The sequence below is a fragment of the Haliaeetus albicilla genome, chromosome 22 (assembly GCF_947461875.1).
Source record: "Haliaeetus albicilla chromosome 22, bHalAlb1.1, whole genome shotgun sequence".
Lineage (NCBI taxonomy): Eukaryota > Metazoa > Chordata > Aves > Accipitriformes > Accipitridae > Haliaeetus > Haliaeetus albicilla.
The window spans coordinates 9,292,763-9,318,373 of NC_091504.1; the positions used below are offsets into that span (position 1 = coordinate 9,292,763).

The following is a 25,611-nucleotide window of genomic DNA, read 5'->3' on the forward strand; positions in this document are numbered from 1 at the left end:
AAATACCATAGCACATACAAATGTTTTCAGAGATTGTGCACATTCATCAGTTTCACAACTGTGCTATGTTTGTGCTTCATCACGCTTTTCTGTCAATCAAATATTTGAGAATGAACAGAAAAAGCAACTGGGTCCATAATATACACTGAAATGCCTGCTTTGATTTCAGAAGTGAAAGCATGTCCCCCTGGACATAAAGAAACAAATTGAATTTAGAAATGTTTTCATGTGTTACAGAAACAAATTTAGTCTTCTATTCTTGAGCTGTTGCTATAGTTGTGCTTTGAGTTTTAATCTCTTTTGCTAACGTACCTTCATAAGAGAAATACAGACAAACACTGAGATATGGATTGCCTTGCTGTTTTTCAAGGAGAAGGGTTGATGTGATGCTTTCCCTTATCAAACCATCTCTTAACTTGGAAAACTTCAGCATGTGTCTGCTCATATCAAATCTTAAGCTTTGGCATAATTTTACAGAAAAAATCACAGTTAAGTGACTCCAGAAATCGCTGCATGCCAATCTGTCTGGGTTTAGACTTAGTTTCTAGGATTGCATAGGTGTTGTCTTCTCAGATTAAATCTGTGTCTTTGCATCTCTCCAGAAACTTGAGATTGTAGACTGCAGATGTCTCCTTTTTAAGGGCAGTTTGGCACAGAAGGATGCTCCATCAGTGCTTCATAATCTGCACAGGCAGTTGATGAATTGTCGAAAGGATTTGAAATAATTACTCTCAATCTATGTGAGACATGATTTTTTTTTTTTTTTTTTTTTTTTTTTTAAATCTTGGCACTTTGAGAAACTTTCTGTCGCCACCATAAAAAGCTTCGGTGTTTATAACGTGCAAAAGATGTCAACCCAGGGCTCCATATTCTCCACTTTCATGCAGTTCTCCGTGAAGTGTCTTGTACAGGGTTATCTTCTTCCAAACCCTTCATGTCTTAACATTAAAGGCACACTGCAAACGTTGCTGGTCTTTGATGAGGAGACAAGGGAAAGGCACTAGGAGTATAAAGCAGACGTTTCTGAATACTGGAGGTAATACAAAAAAAGGTAAATTCCACAAAACTTACACATACCCCACCCCCATACAGACGTACATGTGCACACATATATCTAAACACACACAGAGGCATTATTAAGCATTTTTATGTACATACTTACATGTAGTGCTTTTCGTTATATATTCAGATATAATGATAACTGTTCCCTTGAGAAAGTCCTTAAAATAGGACTATCTTAAAGGCTGGGCAATTTCTGTGTTGCTGAACCTGATGATATCCCTTTAAGGAAGTACTCAGTGAGTTTATGAATGAAATTAATTCTTTAGCAATCTTAGCAGCAGATAAAGTTATTGAAGTGTATTTTATAATTTAGTATGTAGTAATGTACACTTCCTACACTTCTTTTTCTAGCGAAGGATTTCTAACTACGGAGCAGAAATGGCACTGCCTTAACTCTGTGTTTTTAAATGCACCTTTCGTGTTCTTCCCTTTCTTCTGCTTCCAGCTCCAGAAGGAGTCCGTGCAACAGTTCGGTGCCAAATGACACGAAGAGGCCAGCAGACCTGATCGGTCAGGAGGTGATTTTGGTTTCCTTCCTTCTGCTCCTCCTGGTCTGGTTTCTGAATCGAGAGTTTGAGGTCAGTTACCGTCTCCACTACCATGGAGATGTGGAGGCTGATCTTCATCGCACCAAAATTCAGAGCATGAGGGATCAAGCTGACTGGTTGCTGAGGAATATTATTCCGTACCACGTGGCTGAGCAGTTGAAGGTTTCCCAGAGCTATTCCAAAAACCACGACAGTGGTGGAGTAATCTTTGCAAGTATTGTGAACTTCAGCGAGTTCTATGAAGAGAACTATGAAGGAGGCAAAGAGTGCTACCGAGTCCTGAATGAATTAATTGGGGATTTTGATGAGCTCCTGAGCAAACCACATTACAGCAGCATTGAGAAAATCAAAACAATTGGGGCAACGTACATGGCCGCTTCAGGACTGAACACCTCGCAGTGTCAGGACAACAACCATCCCCATGGACATTTGCAGACCCTTTTTGAATTTGCCAAAGAAATGATGCGAGTGGTGGATGACTTCAACAACAACATGCTGTGGTTTAATTTTAAACTTAGGATTGGCTTTAACCATGGCCCCCTCACTGCTGGGGTCATTGGCACCACCAAGTTGTTGTATGACATTTGGGGTGACACTGTGAACATTGCTAGCAGAATGGACACCACTGGCGTCGAGTGTCGTATACAGGTGAGTGAGGAGAGCTACCGCATCCTAAACAAGATGGGGTATGACTTTGACTATAGGGGGACAGTCAATGTGAAGGGGAAAGGTCAGATGAAGACCTACCTTTACCCAAAATGCATGGACAATGGGATCGTGCCACATCACCAGTTGTCTATATCTCCAGACATTCGGGTTCAAGTGGATGGCAGCATTGGGCGATCTCCGACGGATGAGATCGCCAACCTGGTGCCTTCTGTACAGAATTCTGATAAGATAGCCCATGGCACAGATAACTCAGAAACCAAGGACATCCTTCCTTCCGCCAAGAAGCTCCAGAAAGACGCGGTGAAAGCAGAGGAGAGGTGCAGGTTTGGCAAAGCTGCAGAGAAGACTGACTGTGAGGAAATGGGAACTGAGGAGGTCAATGAACTGACAAAGCTAAATATCTCTAAGAGTGTATGATGCACTGTCAGAGTTGCATGAAGTGCTCTGTCAATAGAAACACAAAGACATTTGCAATTGGCAGTTTTCTTTTTCAAGAGAGACCTTCTCAACGCCTGGGTTGTACGTTTGTTTTCATTTCAGCGCCCGGTGCTGTGTGGATCACAGCTCTTCAGGGCTCGTTTTCATCCATCTCTCTCCTCCATGCCCCAAATCACATCCCAAGCTCCCCAGCTCCCTGTGCAACCATCTTACAGCTGAGTAGAGGATATTAAGTGCCTTCAGATATACTCCATTGGACTCCCTGTCAAGGTACAGAGGCCCCAAGTGAAATCATAGCTTTGGGTATTTGTCTAATTTTAAAGAAAAGAAAAGCTGTGGTTATATCATTTTTATTGTTGTTTCTCACAAAACACTTTTTTTGGCTAATGCAACTCCTTGGGTTTTTTATATCTCTCTGAACAATGTTTTACTGTTATCAGACCTTTTGTATGTAAACACACAGACAAATGTGCATGTATCTACCATATGAGACTGACATAAAGTGCCAGTAACGTACCACAAAAGAATGTCTTGGAGAGGGGGTGACACAATTTGACTTTGTGTTGGGCTGGAGGAGGAGTTCTGCAGTGGCTCAACATTTAGTTAGAGTAGGCTAAACAACTGCTGTAGTTCTATTCTCCTTTACCAATGCTTTCTTCAACCTTAATGTGCCATTGCGTGCTTTGGATACACTTCTTTTCCATATAGCCAATGAGTTACTGATATGTGGGAATGGAATAAGGGTTCGGACATCACCAGCTCACAGGACAGGTTTCCAGAAGCAGACGAGTGACCACGAGAGTGTTACAATTCAGGTCTTACAAGTCTAAAGCAGTTTCATGTTACTCCGTACGCTAGCTGAATTTGCGAAGGTAGGTGAAGTTGGTATCTCTAAGCTGGTCTGACTTGAGGGAGAGAGAAAAGCGAAATAAATGTTTGGGGAATGCCTTTATTTATTTATTTATTTTATTCCTGGTTTTGTTTTGTTTGGGGGGTTTTGTTTGTGTGTGCGGAAGGGATTAGGAGAGATGAATTGTCAATTGGTTTAATAAGGGTAATAAGATGGTGTTTCAGCCTCTTTGAACTACCAACCACTGTGAGGATGTTACCTAGGCAATATTTGTTTCAAAGCTGGTGAAACTTCCGAAGCCACCAAACACAATTGAGTATCCCAGCTTCCCTCTGTACTGAATCAATGGTGCTGCACAATATTTTTCAGGATTTCCCCCCCCTACACTGTGCTTTTGCAGCAGGGAATAGAACAGCATGCTCCCTGCGTGCCACTGAAAGCAGGAATAGGGAAAAGAGTCCTTTCTAGTGAGCTGAGAAGCACAATTTCCCAGTCCTGCAGATGACTCTGTGCAGGTCCCTGGGACCAGAGACCTGCGGGAGCACAGAGGGAACTGCAGGATGGGAGCCTTAGACTATACCAGTTTGCCCTCTGCATGCTTCCATCACCTCCTTCACTTACATTTGATGCCCTGCTTTGGATAATATTAATTATTCAACTATTCCAGTTCAGCTAACTCTTTGTGACACCAAATAAAATGAAAGAATTTTTGTGCCCAAAATAAGTTCATTAGCCAGGGAAGAGCTGGTGAAATGCAGTTCTGTGCTGGCTGCGTGTTGGTGTGATTTTTAATTCTTTTTTTCCATCTGAACTAAAGTCAGAGTATATGGATACTTCTTCTTATTCCCTATGTGATTCTTGGAGTTTCAGTAATAAATATATACGTTGTGAAGCTCCTATTCAGCTATTTGAGATCCATCTACACTCCACAGTCAGCATGGAGCCCTTGAAGCCTTTGTCAAATGTAAATCTGTGAGATTTCTGGATCTCGGTTAGTTAAACAAGAATCTGAACACCGTTCTCATAAAAGCTGCTGTTTATACACATCTAAATTGCATTTGATAGGAAAGCTATTTAAAATTAATCTTACTTGGTCAATTTGCCAGCGTACAAAAAACCCAGGGGATACTCATCTCCATACCCTTCTGCCACAGATGCTGTAGCCTGTTTGGGGGCTATTCCTGATGAGCAACAATAGAAGGTTTTTATCAGTGCACAGTTTTACAGCAGCCTTCCTTTTCCATAGATTAAAACTAGCCCCCTTCTGCCCCATCACCAGTGGGTTGCACTTCCAACTTTCCAGGTAGTATAATTCTGCAAATACCTCTTGCATCTGAAGAATGTATTCTTGAAACCATTTTTAGAGTTCTTGTTTCAGTTAAGTGTGTGTCAGTATTCCTTTTCTTACAGTAGAGAAGTTAATGCGGTCCAGAATTGTTTATATGCCTTCTAGTGTTATATTAGTGTCTCAAAATCATTCAAACTTTTCTCCCTTTCACTTCTTTCTCCCAATTTTATAGACAACTCTACCCAGCATTTTTCTCTCATTGATCAGCTGTTTGCAATGGCAGAGTTCAGTTGAGACACACCGGCTTCTCTCTCGCATGAGACACTGCACAATAACTAAACCTCCACCAGCAACAGCCCTGCATCCAGTGAGAGGTTTGCACCCTGTGATTAAACCTGAAAGGAGAAGGTGCTGGAGTAGGGCCCCCGACCCAGAGCGCCTTCCTTCTCGGTATTCAAGCAATGCACTGCAGAATACAAAAGCCTCATCCTCCAGCCTATAAAGTAAATAACACTCCCATGCTGTCGTGGTATGGTGCTGTGGAAGTATTGTTGGTTTTCTGGTAACATTAGAATACAAAAAAAAATACCAGGGCCTCTTTTTTGTTAGTACTAAGCAAATAAAATGACTGAGGACAGAAGCATTAGTGGACTCTGAAATCAAGGGCTGTTGTCTGCTCTGGGAACTGCTGGCGACGTTACTCTGCCTTAACTCTGAAGCTGAGAAAAGAGTCAAAAAGTTGAGTAAGTAGTAGTTACCCTTGTTTGCTTATTGCCACCAGGACAGCAGCAAGCATTCAACAGCTGAGACTGCAGGTCTTCTTTCGAAGGCTTTAAGTCTTCTCTTTTAATGCAGTGTAGTAACAAAATCAAGACACTAAGCTCTCAGCATATGGTTTGGGTAGTGAGATTTTCCCAGGCACAAGGAGCAGGGAGATACCTATTTTCTAGTGTAAAACAGTGGGAGCTGAACCTTTTACACCTTCCCTTTACGCCTTTGAAAAGATGTCCCAATACTGGCAAAAATTACTCTGGAGGCATTTTTAATGGCATTGTGCGGTTCTGCATTCCTCTCTGCAGCCATGACACATGCGCTTGTGGGAGGCCATGATCAAAGTTCATTTCATTAAAATATCTTCTGTGCTTGTTCTGTTAGTGCCAGCACAATTCGAACATGGTATAAAAGTTGAGGAGTCAGCCAGGTACCTGGAAGTGTATTCTGCAAGAATAGTCAGTGCATTGCTGCGCTTCCTATTTTTAGGGTGTTTTAATGGTGATAATATAAAAATTATCCCGGGGGGAGGGGGAAGATTGCTGAATATTTGCTAGGCCTGTATTGCCTTCTGCCACAGTTCACTTGGAGGAGCTGTTCTGGAGTGTAGACTAATGACAAATATGCTGAACGTTTTCTGCAGTGTCGTCTTAATCTGCTGCTAACACACAAAACCACTTATTTTTCTCCCAGCTACTTCTGTGAGACAGATTTCTCATTTAAAAACAAGTAAATGGCATTTCCATTGATTTAATTCTGGCATTTATGATTTTGAGAAGAACAGATTTGCCTGTTATTTCCCAGGATTTGGGGCCCTTCCCCTTTGCTGGAGGTAACACAAGTGCTGCGAGCAAGGCGGGACAGTGCCGCTGCCTGACTGTGGCTCCTGCTGTGTCCTAACACAAAGCACAGGAGGATTTAGATGTGACAAAAGTGGGGGGGGGGGGGGGGGAAGACGATGGACTCCCCAAGGGCTTTACAGAAAAATAAGTATTTGGATACTCTTACTTCAGAGCTAAAACACAGAAAGGAGGCACCCAGAGCAAAAATGTAAGGAGCTATAAACCAAACACTGTGTACCCATGCCAACTTTTAGCTCAAGAAGAGCTTATTCTTGATGAAAGAGCCAAGCTTTTAGGGCATCTAGCATTTTAAAATTGCTAACTCTAACCTGTTTCTAAAACTTTAATTCTGAATACAACAAAAACAAAATATTGCAAGGGAGTAGTTACTAATTTCATGTCTTTATTATGCAACATCACAAGAGACTGAGAGCGCCTGAGGTTGGATATAATGTGATCAGCTATTTAACTGTGCAGCTTGGGTTGGGGGTTGTTTTTTTGCCAAATTTAAAGACTCTGTCTGTTTTCTCCCTTATTCCCTGCTGTGGTCTTGTTTGCTCGGTCTGGATGGGACGTGCGAGTGGTTCTTGCGTCCCTGCTCCTCGCCTTTGCTAAACTGCATCTTTCACACTGCACAGCAGTGTTTGAACTCTGCTACTGCCAGGTTATGGCTTCAGATGCTGCTTTCACTGCTGTTTGCCTCTATTTCCTAATATAAAGGGAAGAGTACACTTGCTTTGATATCTTGGTCCATTTATCTGGTCACAGCTGCAGCTTTCTCCTTGTGTTGTTAAGCTCCTTGACAGAAGATAGGGAGGAGCAGCAGGCACATCCCAGTAGTTAAGTCTAAGAATTCTGTGAAAAAATACATTTTTCGTCACAACAGAAGTGGAAAAAAAAGTTTTATTTCCCTGAGTTGTAGCAAATGTGCCAAAGCAGAAGAGGGTAAGAAATAAATTCCAGTGTTTGCTGTCAGTGTTGGGATTTGGTGAAGCAGTGTTCCTTTAAGTCCTGTTTTAGTTAAATATTACAAAACTGCTAAAAATGCAGTAATTATTTATTGATGTGACTTTCCCAGTTGCTGAAAATGTCACAGGGGTGGTTTGACTGTACAGAATGATTTTCATGTGGAAAGAGAAACAGTTGAGGTAGAGGTGCAGGGATCCCCCAGTGCCGCAGTGCTTCCATCTTGATGCCCAGGCAGCTGCGAAAACCCAGTTGGGGTCTTGGAGTAATCCTGAGACTTGGCTAGCTGTATGCAGAACATCAATTTGGGCAGGAAAGTCATTTATTCCACTGGTTTTTTCCTTTTGAGTTCTCTATACAGGCTGTAGCAGTCCTTGTTTTGCTTTCTAGGGGAAGAACCTGAACTGCTCTTTGTTTTTGCTGAGAATATCCTCTGCTGCCAATAGTGGTAGGATTCTGCAAAGTTCTGTAAAAAAGTTAGAAATTGCAACCATTACATGCTAATTCTGGCAGATGCTGTAGTTGTCCAGGTTTTAGTTTGAGTGCTCTGATGGCTTGAAGATTTTTCAGTCAAGAGCTGTGAAATCGTGGACCACTTACTGCTTAAACATACCGAAAATGTAAAGGAAACTGGAGAGGTGGAAGACCATGGTCTGCAGAAATGCAGCATAAGCAGCATAGGATACAGCGTGATGATGGGGGTTTGGCTTGCTGCACAAACATACACGGCGCAGGAGATGCTCTGCGCGTAACGTGTGCTTCCAGGTTTGAAATCAGTGGGAAAAGGAGAAGGTGAATGTGAAACGAGGTGTCGGGTTGTTTTGAAGGCTGATCTTTAATTTCCAGGTGGGATGTCTTTGCTGGCTGCTGTAGGCGAAGGTTTCTCCAGTGTGAAGCAGAGCCCTGGCTTCCCAGCAGCACGTTTTCTTATTTTTTAAAAATCTGCTTTAATGCCACCCTCTGAACTCTGTCCAGAGTGATGGGAAGGAGTTTTGTCAGTGAAAATCGGACATGAGGAGCTTATTGTCTTTGTCTTATTAGAGTTCAATTAAAATGAACATCAGGCTCTGAAGAACTTCAAGTAGAGAATAAAATAGGGGTGAAATATATTTTGTCTTAACAGCATCTCAGTTCAAGCGGTGCCATGGGGAAGAGTTTTGAGGTGCTTTATAGATGCTCCATAAAGCACTGGTAGGAAAAAAAAAACAAAAACGCAGCCTTTCTGTATAAAACTTTTTTCAAGTCTTTATCAGGCGAGCTAAACTTCTGTCTTCAGCCCAAGTAAGTGGCTGGGCTGTACAATGTGTATAGAAGTGCTTGCTACTTACCTTTGAGAGTCAACATTAGCTTTTGAGAAAGAAGATTATTTTGGGAAAAATAGGTCAGTAGAAGACACTTAAAGCTTTTTTCCCCTGGTACTTTATTGTAGCTGGCAAACATTTGCTCGCCTAACGAAGCTGCCCAGCCCAAGGCTGGCGAGGAGCAGGATGCAGGCGCCCAGCGTTTTCACGCACGCCGCTCCAGATGCAATACATTTAACATCCTTTTTAGCAGCTGTTTCACATGCGTGTCTCCAAGTTGGGAATTGGTGTCGAGGAAGTAGTCATTCGTGTTTTACACTTCTGGAAAGGCCCTGAGGCTGCTGTCAGCTTTTCACGTCGTAGCCTTTACGTGGTTTGTTCAGTTCTCTCCTTGTTTACTGGCTCACTGCAACAACACGTATTTTAATCTCCAGAAGTTGCAGCGTTCGCTGAATCTGAAAAGCTGCAGAAGGTTATGGCTGGGAACACTTACTAAAATCTTAAGTTTTGGCTCTAACCAGTCCTGCTTTAACCAGTTTGTCATCTGGCAATAAGTGGCGACATGCAGTGATGTCATATCTGAGTATCCCAGCGGGTGACCGCTGCCAGCACTGCCACTCACACATCCCCATTTCGAGTGTCGATTCTCAAATCTTCCTTTGGATGAGTCAAAAGAAAGTGACTTTCTTGAGTTTTTCCTTCTTTTCTCCCTTAGTCACTCATGTCTTCACTTGTTTCTAACTTAATGCATTGGTTAAATACTAGTTTGCAATTGAAAGACGGTTTGTATCGATTCATTGTTGAAAGATTTAAGCTCAGGGCAGGGAAAAATGCAGCACGTGGTACTTCTGCGGGTATGCCCAGAGGGAAAATGCCTCTTTAGCATCTTTGAAACTTTGCCTTTATTCATATGAGACCAGAGCTTCATTTGTGATTTATTTCTAATATTAGCTGTCGCCCTAGAAATTGTCCAAAGAGAGGGGGTTTGCAGTATTGCAATGGTCTGCCCTACATCACTGCCTGAACCAGGATTTGGCCACAGTGCTGGTACCAGCATGGTCCCACCGGCACCATCAGACATTTCTCTTCATGTAGTTCAGGAATCCACAGTTGCCAGAGTAACCCTCTCCCCAGTTTAATTTCTTCTAGTTTTCAGAGACCATGTTGAGAGAGAGAGAGAGAGAGAGAGAGATGCGCGCCGAGACAGAGAGTTGTTATACCCTACTGCGAGTACAGCTTTAAACTTCCAAAGTAATAAACTCTTCAAAGCCAAGAGCCTTAAGAATTCCAAACATCTGCTGAGAGACAAAACACAGTTTCAAGTTTGTGCTGAATATTGGGAATTTTTTCTGCTCAATGGTAGGTGTCTCCTTTTTGCGAGGAGGAGGCAGCAGTATCCAAAGATGATAAGGACCTTGGCCACCCTCACCGAATTACCCAGGAACAGGTAGACAGGCTCCCCACTTGTGCTCTCAGGAAAGTTACCTCGCTCCCCCAGGGCTAGTGTGATGGCTTTATATATTGCATTGCTCAGAAAAGCTCCTCCTTTCCATGAAACAAAGTTTTTAATTCAGCATAAAACATTGTATTTGCTTGCGGAGGGGCTGGATTCTTCCTTTCCCACCCCCAGGCTCTTACAGTCCTGCGGCATTGAGATGGAGAAGGCAGGGATGTAGATGATGGGAAAGCCAGGCGAGTCGGGAAGAAGCTGGACGTGCCTCCGGAGCTGAGCCCGGCAGAGTGCTGGAGCTGAGGAGCTGCCGCACCAGTCCCGCAGCAGTGCCCAGGCAGCAGCGAGCTTCGGCAGCCGTGGGCTGGCGAGGTGGCGGAGATTTGGGGAGGTTTGCTCTGGGGGCAGTGTCCCGCTGCCCTCCTCAGTTGAGCTGGTCATGGTCAGCCTGACGGCTGTCGGATGCCTTTGTAAATACGCCTTCCCTCCTGGCCTATTGGTTTCATTTCATGTTTTCATGTGAGCAAATTTCAGCTGGTTACTAAAAACGTGCACTAGAAATGGAGGCACTGCTGTCCGAGCACAGCTGGGCTGCGCAGTGGATTGGGGTTGTGCCTGTCCGACCTCAGTTTATACAGTATTACACCTACAGATGACCCTATATAAGCAATCATTGTGCATCAAGAGCTGCGATACCCGATTATAAACAGCCTGTGAGAAATGATTTACAAAGTGAGGGACTCAAATCAGGGTTGGCTTTGGTTTTACCAGTAGCTGTCAGCTGGGCAGCGGTGCGGGCCCGGGGGCCGGTGCGGACTCCCGACCATCCCCTGCTTGCTTTAAAAGCTGCCTCAACAGTATTACCTGAGACTTCAGCACTGCCTGTCCTTGCATAAGCACACGTGGAGATGGTATAGAAAGCGTTAATTGAGAACATGATTGAAACGTTATTGAATTATTAATTGAAACATTGAGAAGAGTTTCCAGTTAACAAGAAAGAAGAGAGGCAAAAAAGGCAAATTAAAACATTTTAAGGTCTCCAGGTTAGCTGGAAATTGTTTCTTCATGATGTCTCTGTTTTCTTTCTCTCCCCACCCCAGCAAAGCCTGTGTTCCCGTGACCTTCTCCCCTCCCTTCTTGCAAAAAGAGAGAGAACTGGTCTGTTTACACACACCGCTGGGGGAAGCTGGCAGCTTCTGCTGGGGGCTTTGCTGGGGACAGGGCTTCCTCACAGCGGCTTCACTGTAAATATTCTGCCTATGCTTCATTGACAAAACCGAAATGGAAAAAAATTGTATCTGTGAAATATTAAGCTATATATGTATATAGATAAAACGCGTATTATCTCTGACTCGTTACTACGGCTCTGTAATCAATTGTATATTAAACTGTTTTACTGTATGGCAGATCATTTCACGCTATCTTAGATGTAGAAAAGCTGAGAAAGTAATTCACAATACACTATGTCAACTTAAAATTGGTTTGCTTTTTTATTTTTGCTCCAGCACAACTTCAGACACAACCCTGTGCCGTTTGCACATTGTTTCGAAGAATAATAGTTGGGAACAGAAGCTTTTTCAGCCCTTTGTTTTGGATCTGGCTTTTTACAATGTTTCTTTGATAAATCACGAAACCACCGAGTTAATTTTTGATTAGGTGCATATTTAGAAGGCATTTTAAATGCGAAAGGGATTTGTCACAGACCCACTGCACTTTGATGTGTCGGCTGGCAGTAAATGACCTTCATGTTCCCAATGCCAGCTGAGAAGACTACCCCTTCCTAATTTTTCCTCATTTTAATCCTGCTCTAAAGTGTTGGGAAGGGGCTGCGTGGCAGCCTGGCCGGCAGCACCTCTGCAGCCCATGGTATTGTCACTGCTGGCTGTGGTGGCAAGTCTTGGCAGAGAGCTTTTCCACATGGGGAGCTTGCTTTGGCTGAAATAGGGGATGAATTTTGAATAAGTTTTTTTGGTTGTTTAGCAGAGAGCATTAATGGTTTATTCTGGAATACCAGTGCCTTATTCAGATTCTCTTAATCCACTTGGAAAGTGGAGTGAGGCATTGTTATTCTGGAGTAAGCGTCCACAGAAAAAGAAATGGCTGACCAGGAGTGGCTGTCTGAGAAGAGGAGCCATAATGCTTTCATAAACCTGAACCTGTCCGGCCAAAAGAGCTGAAGGTGTTGGACTGCTGCAGGCAGCTCAGCAGCAAAACCCATGTCTGTCTGTCTGTCTCTCACACAGACCCTGCTTCCCCCAGGGTCTCTTTTAACCATCCCACTGTATGTTCATTGGGTTTCACTGGGGGGAAGAAAAACCCTAATGAAGGCCTGAGCCCTTGCGAAGTAAGGTTTTGACCTGGAAGATTTGAAGGTTTCCTCTGGATCCGTGCCCAGGCACTCTGCTCCTCCCTCCTGCCCGCTGATGACCAGAGACCTGCCGCCAGCGCGTCCCACAGCACCAAACCCTTCTCCTCTTCGCCCGTGCTGACGACGGGGCCGTGCAGCCGTAAGCTTTTGGACGGGTCCAGCCAGAGACCTGAGTCCAGGCAACTCCTGTTTCCCTTTTCCCCACTCCCTGCAGGTCACAGCAGAGCAAGAGCTTTGTCCTCCTGGAATCACAGAGAGGTGGAGTCCGGTTCCTCTGAGGGTGCTCATTTACTGTTTTCCCTCATACTTTAAATAGAGGTTGTTTTTTTTCCAAAGACAAGGTAAGTATCAGAGCACATTTAATACACATGTGGCGCGGTTGGCTCTGCAGCCAGTGCTTGCACCATGTTCTTGAGGCTGTCCCAGGGTTTTTAATGTCAGTAGGTGTGTGTAAGCCATGCTCGAGTGTTCCTGGGTGTTCGCCTTCTGTTGTAGGCGAAAACTGTTCCAATGTTACCCAGTCGGGTTCCTATTGTAGATCATGGTGATTGTCAACTGCCAAGAGATATTTTTTAATAAATCTTATCCAGGCATTTCAAATAAAGCCAGTCTCCTGTTTTCCTTTTCAGTTCTGCGTTGTCTTCTCCCCACGTAACCCCATGTTCAAGTTTCTTCTCTTTCTGTGCTTTGGTTCATGGTCAAGAATTCATTGTACACCGATGTTGGGTATATTGGAAGATGCCCCCATGTTTGTTTACTTTACATGGGGACTGTGGGTATAAGAAAACCCCAAAGATCTTCCAGGGACGTGTTTCACAGTGGTTCCCAAAAGACCAGGCTGCCTTTGTCCGTAGGCAGCCTCAGGGTGACTTGGTGTCCTCAGCCGATGGAGGACAACGGGGCCGACCCGGAGGCCGTGGCATCTCTCCCACCTGCAGGCACTGCTGGGGATCCCACACCTCAGTCACGCTGCAGCAGCAGGGAGCTCTGTGGGAGCTGCTGGTTTCGTCCTTCTTTGCATTTCAAGATTGTCCTGGGTGCCTGGAAGGTAAGTATTAACTTCCCCCATGAGTTATTAGTGGGGTGGGGGGGTCCTGGGTTGGTGCACGCTGCCCTGGCTGTGCTGCTCTCGGGGTCAGCTGCTTCTGCGGAGCCGGCACCCTGCTGTAGTACCCAGAGCCGTCTCCAAGAGCCGTGGGTTGCATGGGTGGCTGGAAAATGTGCCCGGCTTGTGCCTTCCCCTGGTTACCAGAGGTGATTTTTCAACTTTTCTATGGGAGAGGAGAACCTGAGGGCGACTCCGGCCTGGGCTTGGCAGCGCGCAGGGAGACGCGGGTGCCCTCCGGCTCCAGTGCCATGGAAGGTGGGTGTGGAGCAGATCTGCCAGCTCCTGACCTGCTTTCCTTGGGGGGGTTCCCTGGGGATCCCCAAGCTCTGGCTGCTCCAGCTCCCTCTGGGTCCCAGCCCCACAACCTGGCATCCCAGCCCGAGCTGGACACCATCTCTGCTCGAGGGGACGCCCACCCGCCTCGCTCTGCTGCGCCATCGCTGAGGCTTCAGCGCAGGACCCTGCCGACGCCGTTCCTGGACCTGCTTTGGGTGCAGACCGTGGACGGGGCAGTGAGGGTGCTGAAGCCTGGCTCCCCACACCCGCGACTGGCTTTCATTTTCACACCGCTCAAAAAGCTTTTCCTCCACCTCTGGGGCCAAATCTTTCTTTGAAGCAATATTGTTTTCCCCCTGCTCTCACCGGTTTCATAATGTTTCAGTCCAGCCAAAGCCTGTAAGCAGTTTGTGTTCAGTTCAACCATTGCCACTGAAGGACCCGTTGGTGGCACCGTGCGGCGCGGATCTGCCACAGCGCTTGGGGGAGCGGGGACTTGCCCAGGCTTCACTCGGCCGGGCCGCAGCCGGCTTTTGTTCTCACTTGTTAATCAGTGTTTTGCTTTTGGTAACTACATTTTTGTTGCTTTGTGGTGTTGAGTGGCAATTCTCATTTCACAGCTTTGCGGAGTTTATGGGAATTTAAGAGCTAGATGCAAATGAACTTCATTAACATGCTTAATTATCTTATAAACCTTATATCCATCTGTCCTGCATATGCTTTGTACTCAACGCTTTAAGACAAGCGACCACGTTAGGCTTGGCACGAGGCGCCTGTGAGCAGGAGCCTTTGGGGAGAGCCCGGCTCTGCCTGCAGAGGGACCAGGCTTTAATGCCAGGGGTGCGTGTTGGAGGTGAAATGTCATTTTTCAAAGGCTGTGTCCAAGCTGGGAGACTGGAAACAAACCGGTAAAACACGCAGCAGGATGACACGATCTTAGGAGTGATTTGCTAAAAGGGAAAAAAAAAAAAAAAAAAAGCGTGGAAACTTTCCTAATGTGTCAAAAGGGGAGAAACGCTGGCAAGAGGCTCCAGGCCAGCAGCCCCTTGATGGGCAAGAGGTCGGGGCTGGGAGGGCAGAGCCGGAGCCAGGAGCTTCACCCAAGGGGGTTCGCTGTAGAAAAGCTTTGGGCAAGTCCCCAGAAGGGACGTGACCACGTGGTGCCGTGCTGAAGGACCTGTCCCGCACTTGGGCATCTCTAGGTGAGGGGTTTTTAAAGCCAGGCTATGTGCAGAGGATGGGTTTGCTGTCAGGGTCACCACGGAGCTTCATGCCGGCGCTCGGGTCAGGCTCCCTCCATTCTCACACCCAGGGGCTGTTGGTGGTGCGGGAGAGCTGTGGGGTCCGGCAGAGCACCCATGGGTGCCCCACTCAGACGCCAGCCTGGCACACGTGACAACGTCGGGGTGTCGGGTGCTAACACAAATTTCTCGCAGCAATCCTGGAGCGGGGTGCGTAGGGGATGCCTGAAGCTTGAAAGCCTGGACGATTTACATGATTTCTGGCAGGAAGCTGGGCACGTTTTGCACGGTTTCAAAGACGCTGGGGTGGCAGCATCCGCCACTGCAACGAGAGACGGCGCAAGGGCGACAAGCTCACTGCAGCAAGGGGCTGCACCCTGCCGAGCGAATCCCCGCGTTTCTGCCGGTGCTGTGCAGGGAGCAAAGCTGGAGGCAGAGACACAAGAGCACTTGAGAGCCCGATGGGATCTTCTTCAAGCTGAATCTCTGGGACCGGCTGCCTGTTTCACAAGTCAATGCTCCAGCCTGGTTTTGGGAATGTGGAGCACCTGAGCCTTCCCCAATGGCTGGCTCCTCTCCTGCGTGGGGAGCAGTTAAAATAAACCCAAACCCTGCCTGTTTGCAGCCCAAGATCCTGAACTTGCATCCCTTGGTGGCACAGGATGCATTTTGCAATGGGGAAGCTGCGCTGCAGTCACAGCACTGGGTGCCATGAATAGAATCACAGGGAATGCTTTTGTCCTTATTTAATTTTATGCAAAAATATCAGAAAAAAAATGAGCCTTTACTTTCAAGTTGTGTCGCAAATCCATAGATCTGCTGGGTAAGAGACAGGGCAAATCCCAGACTTGTGCCAGAGCCCCCAAAGGGTTTAAGGGCCATAACGGGGGCTGAGCACAAATCTTTCTCTCTTCTGTACAACAGCGTTGTGCCGGAGCTGCCTCCATCAGCGGACACTCAGTGCACAGGGGTAACCCATCGGGGTGCTGCTGCATGCACCTCACTCACCTCTCATCCCGGGAAAAGCAGGGCTGTTGCTTTGCACTGAATCGCTGCTTTCTGAGCATACGTTTGTAACAAAGACGAAGCATGAACGTGAGTTTTTCCAGGCCTGGGAGGGAGCAAGGACTCGGTGTGCAGCAACCCTGGAGCCACACAGCCCTGGGGACGGGTGTCCTGCCACCGCAGCGGTGAGTCCATGTGTCCGGTGAGCGGGGAACAGGGAGTGCAACGCATAGCAAAGTGCTGATGGAGGATCTCCTTCCCTTCTCTTGCTCTTGCCAGCTCACATCATGGCAAAGACACTTTGTTCCCGCAGGGGCTCAGATAACACCCCAGCCTGGGCACCCCTGTGCCTTCCTCCCTCTTTGCTTCCAGCCTCCCTGGTCCAAGGCCAATGTCCCTATCGAGTTACCGGCCACCTCAGCCTCCCCATTTCCCTCCAGCACAGCCAGACACAAAGTTTTAAGAGTGAGGAAGGATATTGAAAACTTTAGAGCTGGAGCTCTAAAAACTTGTAAATACGAGCAAAATAGAGATGCGGCTGCAGGGTGAGCGATGTGACTCTGTGCTGTAGCGTGACCGTGGGCGCAGGGACCCATTTGCAGCCAAAGGGCCCTCACTGAGCTGTGGCAAAGGAGGAGGAAAACCTGTGCTCAAGCCCTTCTGCTCCCATGAGGAGAGGGATGGGTTTGGCGAGGTGCTGGCGGTTGGCACAGACCCAAGGATGGGCTTTGCTCTGCACAACGAACCACCAGCAAAGCCCGAAACACCCCCCGCCACGTCCAGCTCCCCTCTGGCACTGGGAGCTGGGGAGGCCGTGAGTTCAAACCCTGCAAAATCCAGGCTGTGGGCAACGGGGAGAGAAAACATGCAGTTTTGGGGCAGGTTGGTGGGTTTGGAGGTGGGTGCTTTGTGGGTGTTTTGGGGGGAGCTCAATGATGTGCCCGGTGAGCACAGACTCTGAGGGCACAGCACAGCATCGTGGGCAGTGTACAAACCTGTATCGGTATCGCCTGTGGTTGTAACTCTGGAACTTCTGTGCCAGCCAGGCTCTGAATCCCTCCTCCCAGAAAAAGGAGATAAGATTTACCTTCTCTTTTTTAATACATAGACACTACAAGCAAAAGGTGTCCCCCTCATGTTGCTCCTGCCCCGTGGAGCTGCTGTCGCGCCGTGCTTACCCCAGTCTGCAGTGCTGATTTGCACCGCGGGACCCACAGCTGCACCCATGGGTGCCTGTGAGATCTGGCCATGCATGAAGAGCTCTGATGGGGGCAGGTCCTGCTGGTTCAGCTCCTCATCTCCCAGGAGCTCCCCCAAACTCTGCCTGGTGAAATTCTCCTGTGAGAGGGCTCACAGGGAGCCTGTGGAGAGGGGAGCATCCAAGGGAGAGGAGCTGGCACGATACCTGGATGGTGCCTGGAACCAGAGATGCTCCCAAACTGGTTTTTAGCCCCGGAGAAGCCTGGTTTGCTGGTGTAGGGGCCCTGTGGGAGCTGGCACTGCTGTGCCAATGCCGCATGCACCCACAGGGGCATCGGGAAAGGGAAGCCAGGGCAGTGATGGGCTGAGTTTCCAGCTGAGGTCTTGCAGCATGTGTCACTCTCTGCTTCCAGGCCAGGTCCCCAGACTCCTCTTCCGCTGCTGGTCCTTGTTCTGTGCATCCTGTACCGATTTCTTTCTTCTGGGTGCATTTTTTTGGGTGCCCCTGTGCTATCTGCATGCAGCAGAAGGCAGTTGCTTGCTTTTATACCTGCTGCATGAAGCTGTAAGTGCCTGAAGGACCCTCATCGCTAAAGATGCTTCCCAAAGACCGAAGATGCCAGGAAAGACCGAAGATGCCAGGAAAGACCCTGCACAGCCAAACGACTGCAACACTTGGAAAGCCGTAGCTTTCCCCTTCGCCCCTTTGCGCAGCTGGGGCCAGGGTGGCCCTGGGGACAGGGGGACAGGAGTGGGCTGGTGAAGGCGCAGGGCCCGGCATGTCCCGGCCTTTATCTCCCCCTAGTGCCACCGGCTCTGCTCGTTTGCTCCGGTGCTGTACAGTGCACAGAGTCCGGCAGTGCTGTACACAGCAGCCATGGGGTTTGGGGGGAACCCAGCTGTGGTGGGGCAGTGATGTCCCGGACCAGTGCAGGGAGCGCAGCTGCTGCCGGCGGTGCGGGCGACTGGGCACGGCCCGGAGGTGTGGGTTGTGGCGTCGAGATGGGGCAGGATCCATGCTGGCGTCGGGAGCAATGACCTGAGTAACCCAAAATCCTGGCTGAGTAAATGCCAGGTAGGGCCACAGCATCTGAGAGCAATGAGGAGGCATTCGGCATCCTGGGAGCATTACTGCTGCGGTGGTGATGGGGAGGAGAGGAAGATGATGGAGAAAGAGGCGATGAAGGCACCTTCAACTTGGCCCAAAGGTACCTAAAAGGTGACATTTCTGAGGCTGAAATGAGGCTGTTTTCAGCTGGACGTTGTGACCTGTGCAGGCCTGAGGTTAAGAGTTCATTGCAGCCGCGAGGATCCCCAGGGCGAAAGGAGAGGGTTGTCCCTGGTTGGCGAGGCCCTAGTGGGCTGCAAGGCCAAACCCTGCTGGGTCTCTGCATTGCGCTCTGGGCAGCCCCGGCCCCACTGGAGCTGGGGATCAGCTCTGGGTGCTGTGGGACCTTTGGGAACAAGGACCTCGCTCAGTCCTGAGCCCATCTTGTCCCTGGGCCATGCGTGCACTGAACTATGTCCAGCCTCAGCAGGAGCCACAGGGTTGCACACAGCCCGTCGGGGCTCCGCAGGTGTCTCTGCTCTGCTGCTGCCGGCGTGCGGGTTTGTCCTCTGCCATTAGCTCCGAGCTGTCCATCTCCTGTGGTCTGAATAGGGTAAAAAGAGGCAAGAAGCTCTTCCTTGAAGAGCAGCTCCACTGTCAGCCCAGCGCAGTAAGGCATGTGGCAGGGAAATGGTTAAAAATACACATTTGGCACCACAGAAGGACTTTGTATGGCTGCAGGGGGTCTACCCCAAGAGTCCTCGTGCCTGTGCACCCCACTGTGGGCGACACGCTGTGCTCTCCCTCGGGTGACCTGGCAGTGCTGGGGACTCCACATTTTGGGGTTGTCCCTGAGCCAGGGACAGAGCTTGTCCTGATTTAGTGTGTTTCTGTCGCCCTTTGGGGTGTCAGATGTGTTTTAGCCCTTCTGAGTGGCTGTGGCTAGGATTGAGACCTGCATTTGGGGCCAGGGATGTGGAGTGGGCTGGGCAGCACGGGGCTGTGCTGCTGGGGCCGGGGGCTGTGGGGCCGTGCCGTGCGGGGCCATAGCGTATAGGGCCGTATGGCGCAGGGTGTGGGGCCTTGGGCTATGGGACCACCCGGTGCAGGGTGTGGGGTCATGCTCTGTGGGGCCATACAGGGCAGGGTGTGGGGCTGTGCAGCGTGAGGCAGTGCTCTGCGGGGTGCGTGGGGTGCACAGGCAGCCTCTATTCTTAGGTGGGGGACATGAGCGATGCTGGCCCCACGCTGCCGTGTCCTCAATGCGAGGATCTGCCCGTGCTGGGGGGGTCACACAGGGGCTGTGCGTGTGCCTGGCCACAAAACACCCATCCCCTGCAATGTCCCCCTTCACTCCTCCACTCCCAATCCCTGGGCTGTTCCCAGCAGGAATCAGCCCACAGAAAGTATTTGCTGCACTCTTCTGGTTTTAGAAACATCACGAATCACAGGATTCCTCTTTTTCAAACTGCATAGAGGGGAGTCATGCACCCAAAGGGTTAATTGCAATGAAACCCCATTTGGTTTCAGCAGCCTCCCCCCCCCCCCCGCCCCCTGCAGAGCTGGCAGCCCTGCTCCTGGGTATTTATAGCACGGTGAACTTTGAGCATGTCCAGCAAGTGGGCAAAACCCCAGCTGGAGACGTGGGGACAGCCCCAGCAGAGCTGGAGGCTGTCAGGGGTCCCAGCCCCAGGGCTGCGGCAAAGCAATAGAAACCAACTGCCACCACATCCCGGCCCCCACGCACCCCGCTCCAGAGTGGGGCACCCCACAGCCAGGCAGTACCGGGGCACCCAGGGACCCCAGGCTGTGGGACCCCCTGTGAATGCACCTGGGTGGCCGAGGACGCGGGGTTAAGCCTCCTTCAGCCATGGCATCAGAGCAGCATCCTTCCGGGCTGGTGTTCCCAGTTTCAGGAGCAGCCTGTGCTGTTGGCAGGACACAGACATCTTCCCTTTTCCATGACAAACAACAGGCAGAAGCTCCCACCTCTGTCCCAGGCCAGATCCCTTCCCACCAGATGACCTGCCAGCCAGTTCACCACATCATGGAGTGAAGCAGGGGAACATCATGTCTGGCTTCCTAACTCTGAAACTGGGGGGGATCATGGGTGGCAGGGGATGGGAAGCCTTTGTGGGTGTGCAAAGCCTTGAAAAAACCCTAAAAACAAAAAAAAAAAAAGAGGGTTTGCTTATCTTTTAACAGGTGGCATCTGTACCTATGGATTGATGGGCCCCATGTTCAACGCAACAGTCCTGACTGTCAGTTTGTCCGTGCTGATATGGTTTGCAGCAGACAAGGAGAGTCTGGAGGACGTGCTGGGCTCACAGACAGCCACGGCCGCTCCACGGCCACGGGGAGCCTGGCACCATGTGTTGTCGCTGCCTAGCGCTGCTGAGCCCTGCACCCCGCCAAAGCCCCCGTCTTCAGCCTGAGGTTGTCCTGCTGCTGGGGTCATCCCAAATCTGCAGCACTGTCCACAGCCATCACATGGTCTATCGCTGTTCTGGTCTCCGTGGACATCAGCAGTCTATGCAGGAGACTGGTCTTATCAAGTGCAAGGTGGAGAAATGTCTGGAAGAGGTGTTGTCTGGAGCATGCTTGGATAGGTCCTTCTGAAAGGGGACTGGTCTGAGACAGGATCAGATCCGGGAAAGTCGGATGGAGCAACGTCTTCTTGCCATCGATGGAGACAGCACGTGGGAGCAACCACCAGCGCAAACCAGCTGAGGAGGAGCATTGTGAGTCCGAAACAGCCTTATTTCAAGGGCAGGACTGCTGAAAGCGAGCAGTGGCATTCCTGAGGGTGGGCTGAGCTGCTGGTCACTCCATGGGACAACCCCCCTGACCCACAGAGCACAGATGCTCTCGCTGCCGGCACCATGGAGCAGCCGGGTGCTGCGGTGTAGGGGTCTCTGGAAGGCCCCAGCTCTGCTGATCAGTGTTTCTCTAGCAGCAGCATTGCCAAGGCTGGGAGTTGGCTGGGGCATCGTTTTTTAGGAACAATTGAGACTGAAGCAGACAGGAAAACAGAAAGCACTGGTCTGGTATGTCTCCATCCATGGCGGGCTTCTGCTGTGACTGCTTCATGCTATTGAGATCCCCTTGCCTCAAAATTTATATATTTCTTTGCACTGAAGGGCTAGAAGAAGCGGAGATGGGCAATAAGGATGATTAAAGAAATGGAGTAGCTTCTACCCAAGGAAAAATGAAACAGGCTGGGATGCTTCACCCAGGGCAGGAGGTGACAAGGGAAAAAGAAGGCAGAAGGCAGGAAAAGCTAAGTTTTCCCCAGTCAGACAAATCTGGGTGGATCTTCATGAGGATGATGGGAGATGCATCACCGACACCAAGATTATCTCCAACTCCTTCTCCTGGGGCTGAGCATAAGACTTGCAGACGTGGTTACTGGAAACCTACCAAGACCATATAGTAATTTTTTTTTTTCCCCTCAAAAGCAACTGAAATGTTTTGGCCAAAATTTGCTTTTTTCTTGTGAGTTCTCACTGCAATTCTGGCCCCAGAAAAGAGCATTTCATCCGCCGTAGGTAATGTTTGACAGCATTGTAAGCAAATGAAAATAGGGTCTTATAGAGGACAGTGTCTGGAAATCTTCACCATGGAGGACTGGCCTCATTTATAATCACAAATATATACAGTTTTGTACAATTACACACCTCAGCCAGCTCTGAGGGCAATTCCTCAAGATTGCCTCTTTTTTCCTGAGAGCGCTGGCAATTTATTTGTGGGAAAATTTATTTTATACTGTCAGGAGAATATAATGGTGTTGCTGTTGCCCTGTGAGATGTTTTTAGGTCCTACCCACCCCAGGAACGTTGATAGACCTTTGCATCAGCAGCTATAGGAGCAAGCACTGAAACGTCAGGGAAGGAAGGGGAGGAATAGTTTCAGTCTTACAGGTTGCTGCATAAAATAGAGGCTAAAAGCATGTCTTCAAAATAATTGAGCAAGGATACTGTTCATTGCATAAGGTTGTTGGGGGAAAAAAAATAGGCTGATTTACATTTTTATAGGAAATAAAAGGAGTTTTGTGGGTGACATAGCACCTTCCACTGAGAATGTCAGCGTGAGATGTGGGCTTCAAATAAAAGAATAAATATTTTCCCGCGGGGACTGAATTCATACCAGAGAGCTTAGCCTGGGAGGAAAGCATTTTTAAAAGAAATTTCTTGTTGCTATAAAAACTACATTTTAGTAGCACAATATGCATTTACTGCAAGGATGCTAATTCTCACTTTTGCCTGCAAATTTTTGCTGGTTCATCTGAGTTTTGATGAAGCTTTGGGTAGCAGGAAAACAGGACTAGCCCTGTTTTGTGGATGTGGTGTTTTTCGGGGCAGGAATTTCAGGGCAGGAGGAGAGTTCGATGTGCTTTTTAGAAATGGAGGGATTTTTCAGTGGCCATCAGAGCAGGCTGTAGTTTAGTGATACTTTAATTTCATTCACAACGAGTAGCCTGGTGGGGGTTTTATTCTGGTTTCAGGTTGGTGGCCCTTTGAGATTTGCTATGCCATGCTTCAGATCCGCTGCTGTCTGGCATAACAATTCAGGTTGCTCAAAAGCAATGATTAGCATAAATGAACGAGTGGGTGAAATGTTCATTATATTGCCTACTGTCATGTTTGTGTACCAGATTTTGTTACCATCTGTCATTTCTGTTTTCTTGTTGTTGCCAAAAGTTGTCATTCTGAATGGAGGGTGGAGACATATTTTCAAAAGCTAACACGAGATAATTTTAGGTACTTTAGGGCTCATATGTTCTGTACTGGGTGTCAGCAGCCCTCATGTACATCAGCCTCGCGAGTCTTTGATAAATTCTGGGCAGTGATTTAGTTAAAGTAGTTTTTAGAGTCATTGGTTGCAGTCATGCAAATGCATGAGATTCTCAGCTGTCGTCATTTGAAAAAAGTATCTGGTCCTTGCAATTGCAAAGAAAAGCTTGAAAATAAAATATATGTTTTCCCTAATGTTAAATAAAACAGAGAATATAAAGAAGGGGGTATATAGTGACACTGGACTGTTAAAATCCAAGCTCCTGCCTAGAGATCTGACCAAGGAAAGTGACAGCTCCACTATAACAGACTGCAACGTCCCCAGATTATTTCCAGAGATGTAAATGTCCCGGGGACGAGAAGCTGGACAAATTCAACCTTGAAATAAGCTGCAGCTCTCTCACAGCGACAGTAACTGCACACTGCGACAATTTGCAAGGGGAGCGGTGCACTCACCAGGGCTTGCAGCCTTTAAAGCAAAATTAGCTCATTTTCAACCACACGTTTTTAATTCAGCTTCTGGGAGGAACGGCTCAGCCTGTGAGCGGGGAGCCGGGTAGGTGAAGCCACGAGGATGTATTGCCTTACCCCAGTGCTGCAAGATCACCCGGTCCGAGAGCTCGGTGCCCTGTGCCAGCCAGGGAGGGAGAGGGGTCTGGGGCGCCCGGATTGTCCCCCTTCCTTTGGGCTGGAGTGCCAAGCTTGTGCTGCGAGCGTTTAAACCCTCCCTGGCAGCGCTGGGGCCACACTGGCACCTTGTTGCTTCCCATCTCAGCCCACAGCAGCTCCGCTCTCCTGAGGGCTGCGGGGTTTTGATCTGACCCGAGTTACAGAGCTCAGTGTTCACATGAAATGCAATGACCTGTGGCATCCAAAAATACAGAAAAGATGATCTAATGGTTTCAGTTTGACTGAAACTCCAGGAAAATACAAAGCCAGACAGTTTTGGGATGGTTTTTTGATGGCTTGGGCACAGCCAGTCAATGATCCAAATTCATAACCAAAGCTATAAAGATATCCCAGTGTCATGGTGGGAACTTGCACTGGAGTGGGAGTGCAGAGGGTCACTGCTTGCTCAAGGGGAAGTGGCAAAGAAGGAGATGGGGCTGCCTTTGCTCTGAAAGAGGCAGAGATAATTCTGAGCATTTCTGACTGAAGGCCAGGGGGAGATCAGGGACATGTCACGACAGCAACCACTTAGAGACGGAAGGAGGAGAATGAGACTTCTCTCCAGCAACTGTCCAAAAAGCCTGAGATGTCTGGCAGGAGGGATTTCAACATTTCTGTCCAGAGCCCCAGGCTGCCCACCCGCTGCCAAACTGTGCCAGGATGTTTTCGGGCTTCAGCAGGATGAGAAGCCACCAAGGGAGCAGCCCTGGGAGATCCCTCAAAGAGGCCCAGAAATCAGTATCTAGGCTCTACCACAGAGAAGCCTGCACCAGCTGCTGGAGCCATGAGGGTAAATGATGTGTCATGTTGTGAGTGAATCCACATCCAGGTCCCCCTCTTCACTGGATGTCTTCTAGAAGCTTTTAAGCAACCCTATGGTGGGTTTGCACCCTTAGTGGTGCTGGCCACCCAGCCTTGGCTGCCCTGGGCTGGCCTGACCCCTTCCTTGTAACCGCAGGAGGAGGCAGGACCGGGGGTGCAAAAAGGGGCTTGAGAGCACAGTGTGCAGGTGGTGTGGGTGCTGTCAGCCAAGGCTCAACCCAAGCGCCATTGCGTGTGTCTGGGGGGTCGGTCCAGGCTGGTCACCTCTGTAGCTGGAAGTCTCATGTCACTCTTGTTCCCGACTGCTTCACTCTCCCGACACGTGGGCTGGGGTCACGGGACCGCGCTTGCTCCAACGACCGGGCTCCTGCTGGCTGTGGTACATTTTGTGATGGTTTAAGTTATAAACTCTTCCTGGCAGAGTCTCTATCCATGCAAAATCCTGTATTTTACCCAGTCTTTGGCTGCTTTTGTAATATGGGTTTGAGATAACAGCTCTGTCCTGTTTTAACACTTCAGTAATGTAAATTGGCTTTCCTAGCTTGAATTTTCTCCTATTTGCTCTCTCTCAGAGGGTAATTTTACAAAGCTCGCGAGCAAATTCCACCTGAGCATTTCAGGATGCTGCGAGCATCACTAAAAGCCATTGTAAAAAGGTTGGGTCTGTTCTTATTTCACAAGTGCATTTCAGAGCTCTCACATTCAAACCAGCCTGGTAAATTGTCCTGTATGAGCACCAAGTGCCGTCTTCTGTAGGAGAGCCTGGAAGGCAGCTGAGAAGCATTCACGTAAGCAGGGAGATGTGGGCTTGGGCCACGGGCAGTGAAGCTGACCTGGCAGAGGGGCCAACCTGGTTGCTTACAGGCCGATTTAATAGATGTGACCATAAACTGGAT

At 48.6% G+C, this 25,611-nt stretch overlaps 2 protein-coding genes across 5 annotated transcripts in view; one reads left to right on the forward strand and one right to left on the reverse strand.

Moving 5' to 3' along the window:
- ADCY9 (adenylate cyclase 9) overlaps window positions 1-13,157 on the forward strand; it is a 99,687-nt gene extending 86,530 nt beyond the window's left edge. For 2 of the 4 annotated variants that reach the window (XM_069809735.1, XM_069809737.1), the window contains one exon: window positions 1,508-13,157. In XM_069809735.1, coding sequence (XP_069665836.1) covers window positions 1,508-2,696 — 1,189 coding nt within the window. In that variant the 3' untranslated portion in view covers window positions 2,697-13,157. The remainder of the gene's footprint in view (window positions 1-1,507) is intronic. The other 2 variants (XR_011329280.1, XR_011329281.1) reach the window with 2 other exon arrangements.
- Window positions 1-25,611, reverse strand: part of VASN (vasorin) — a 347,445-nt gene that overhangs the window by 172,774 nt on the left and 149,060 nt on the right. The gene's annotated exons all lie outside the window — the stretch shown is intronic.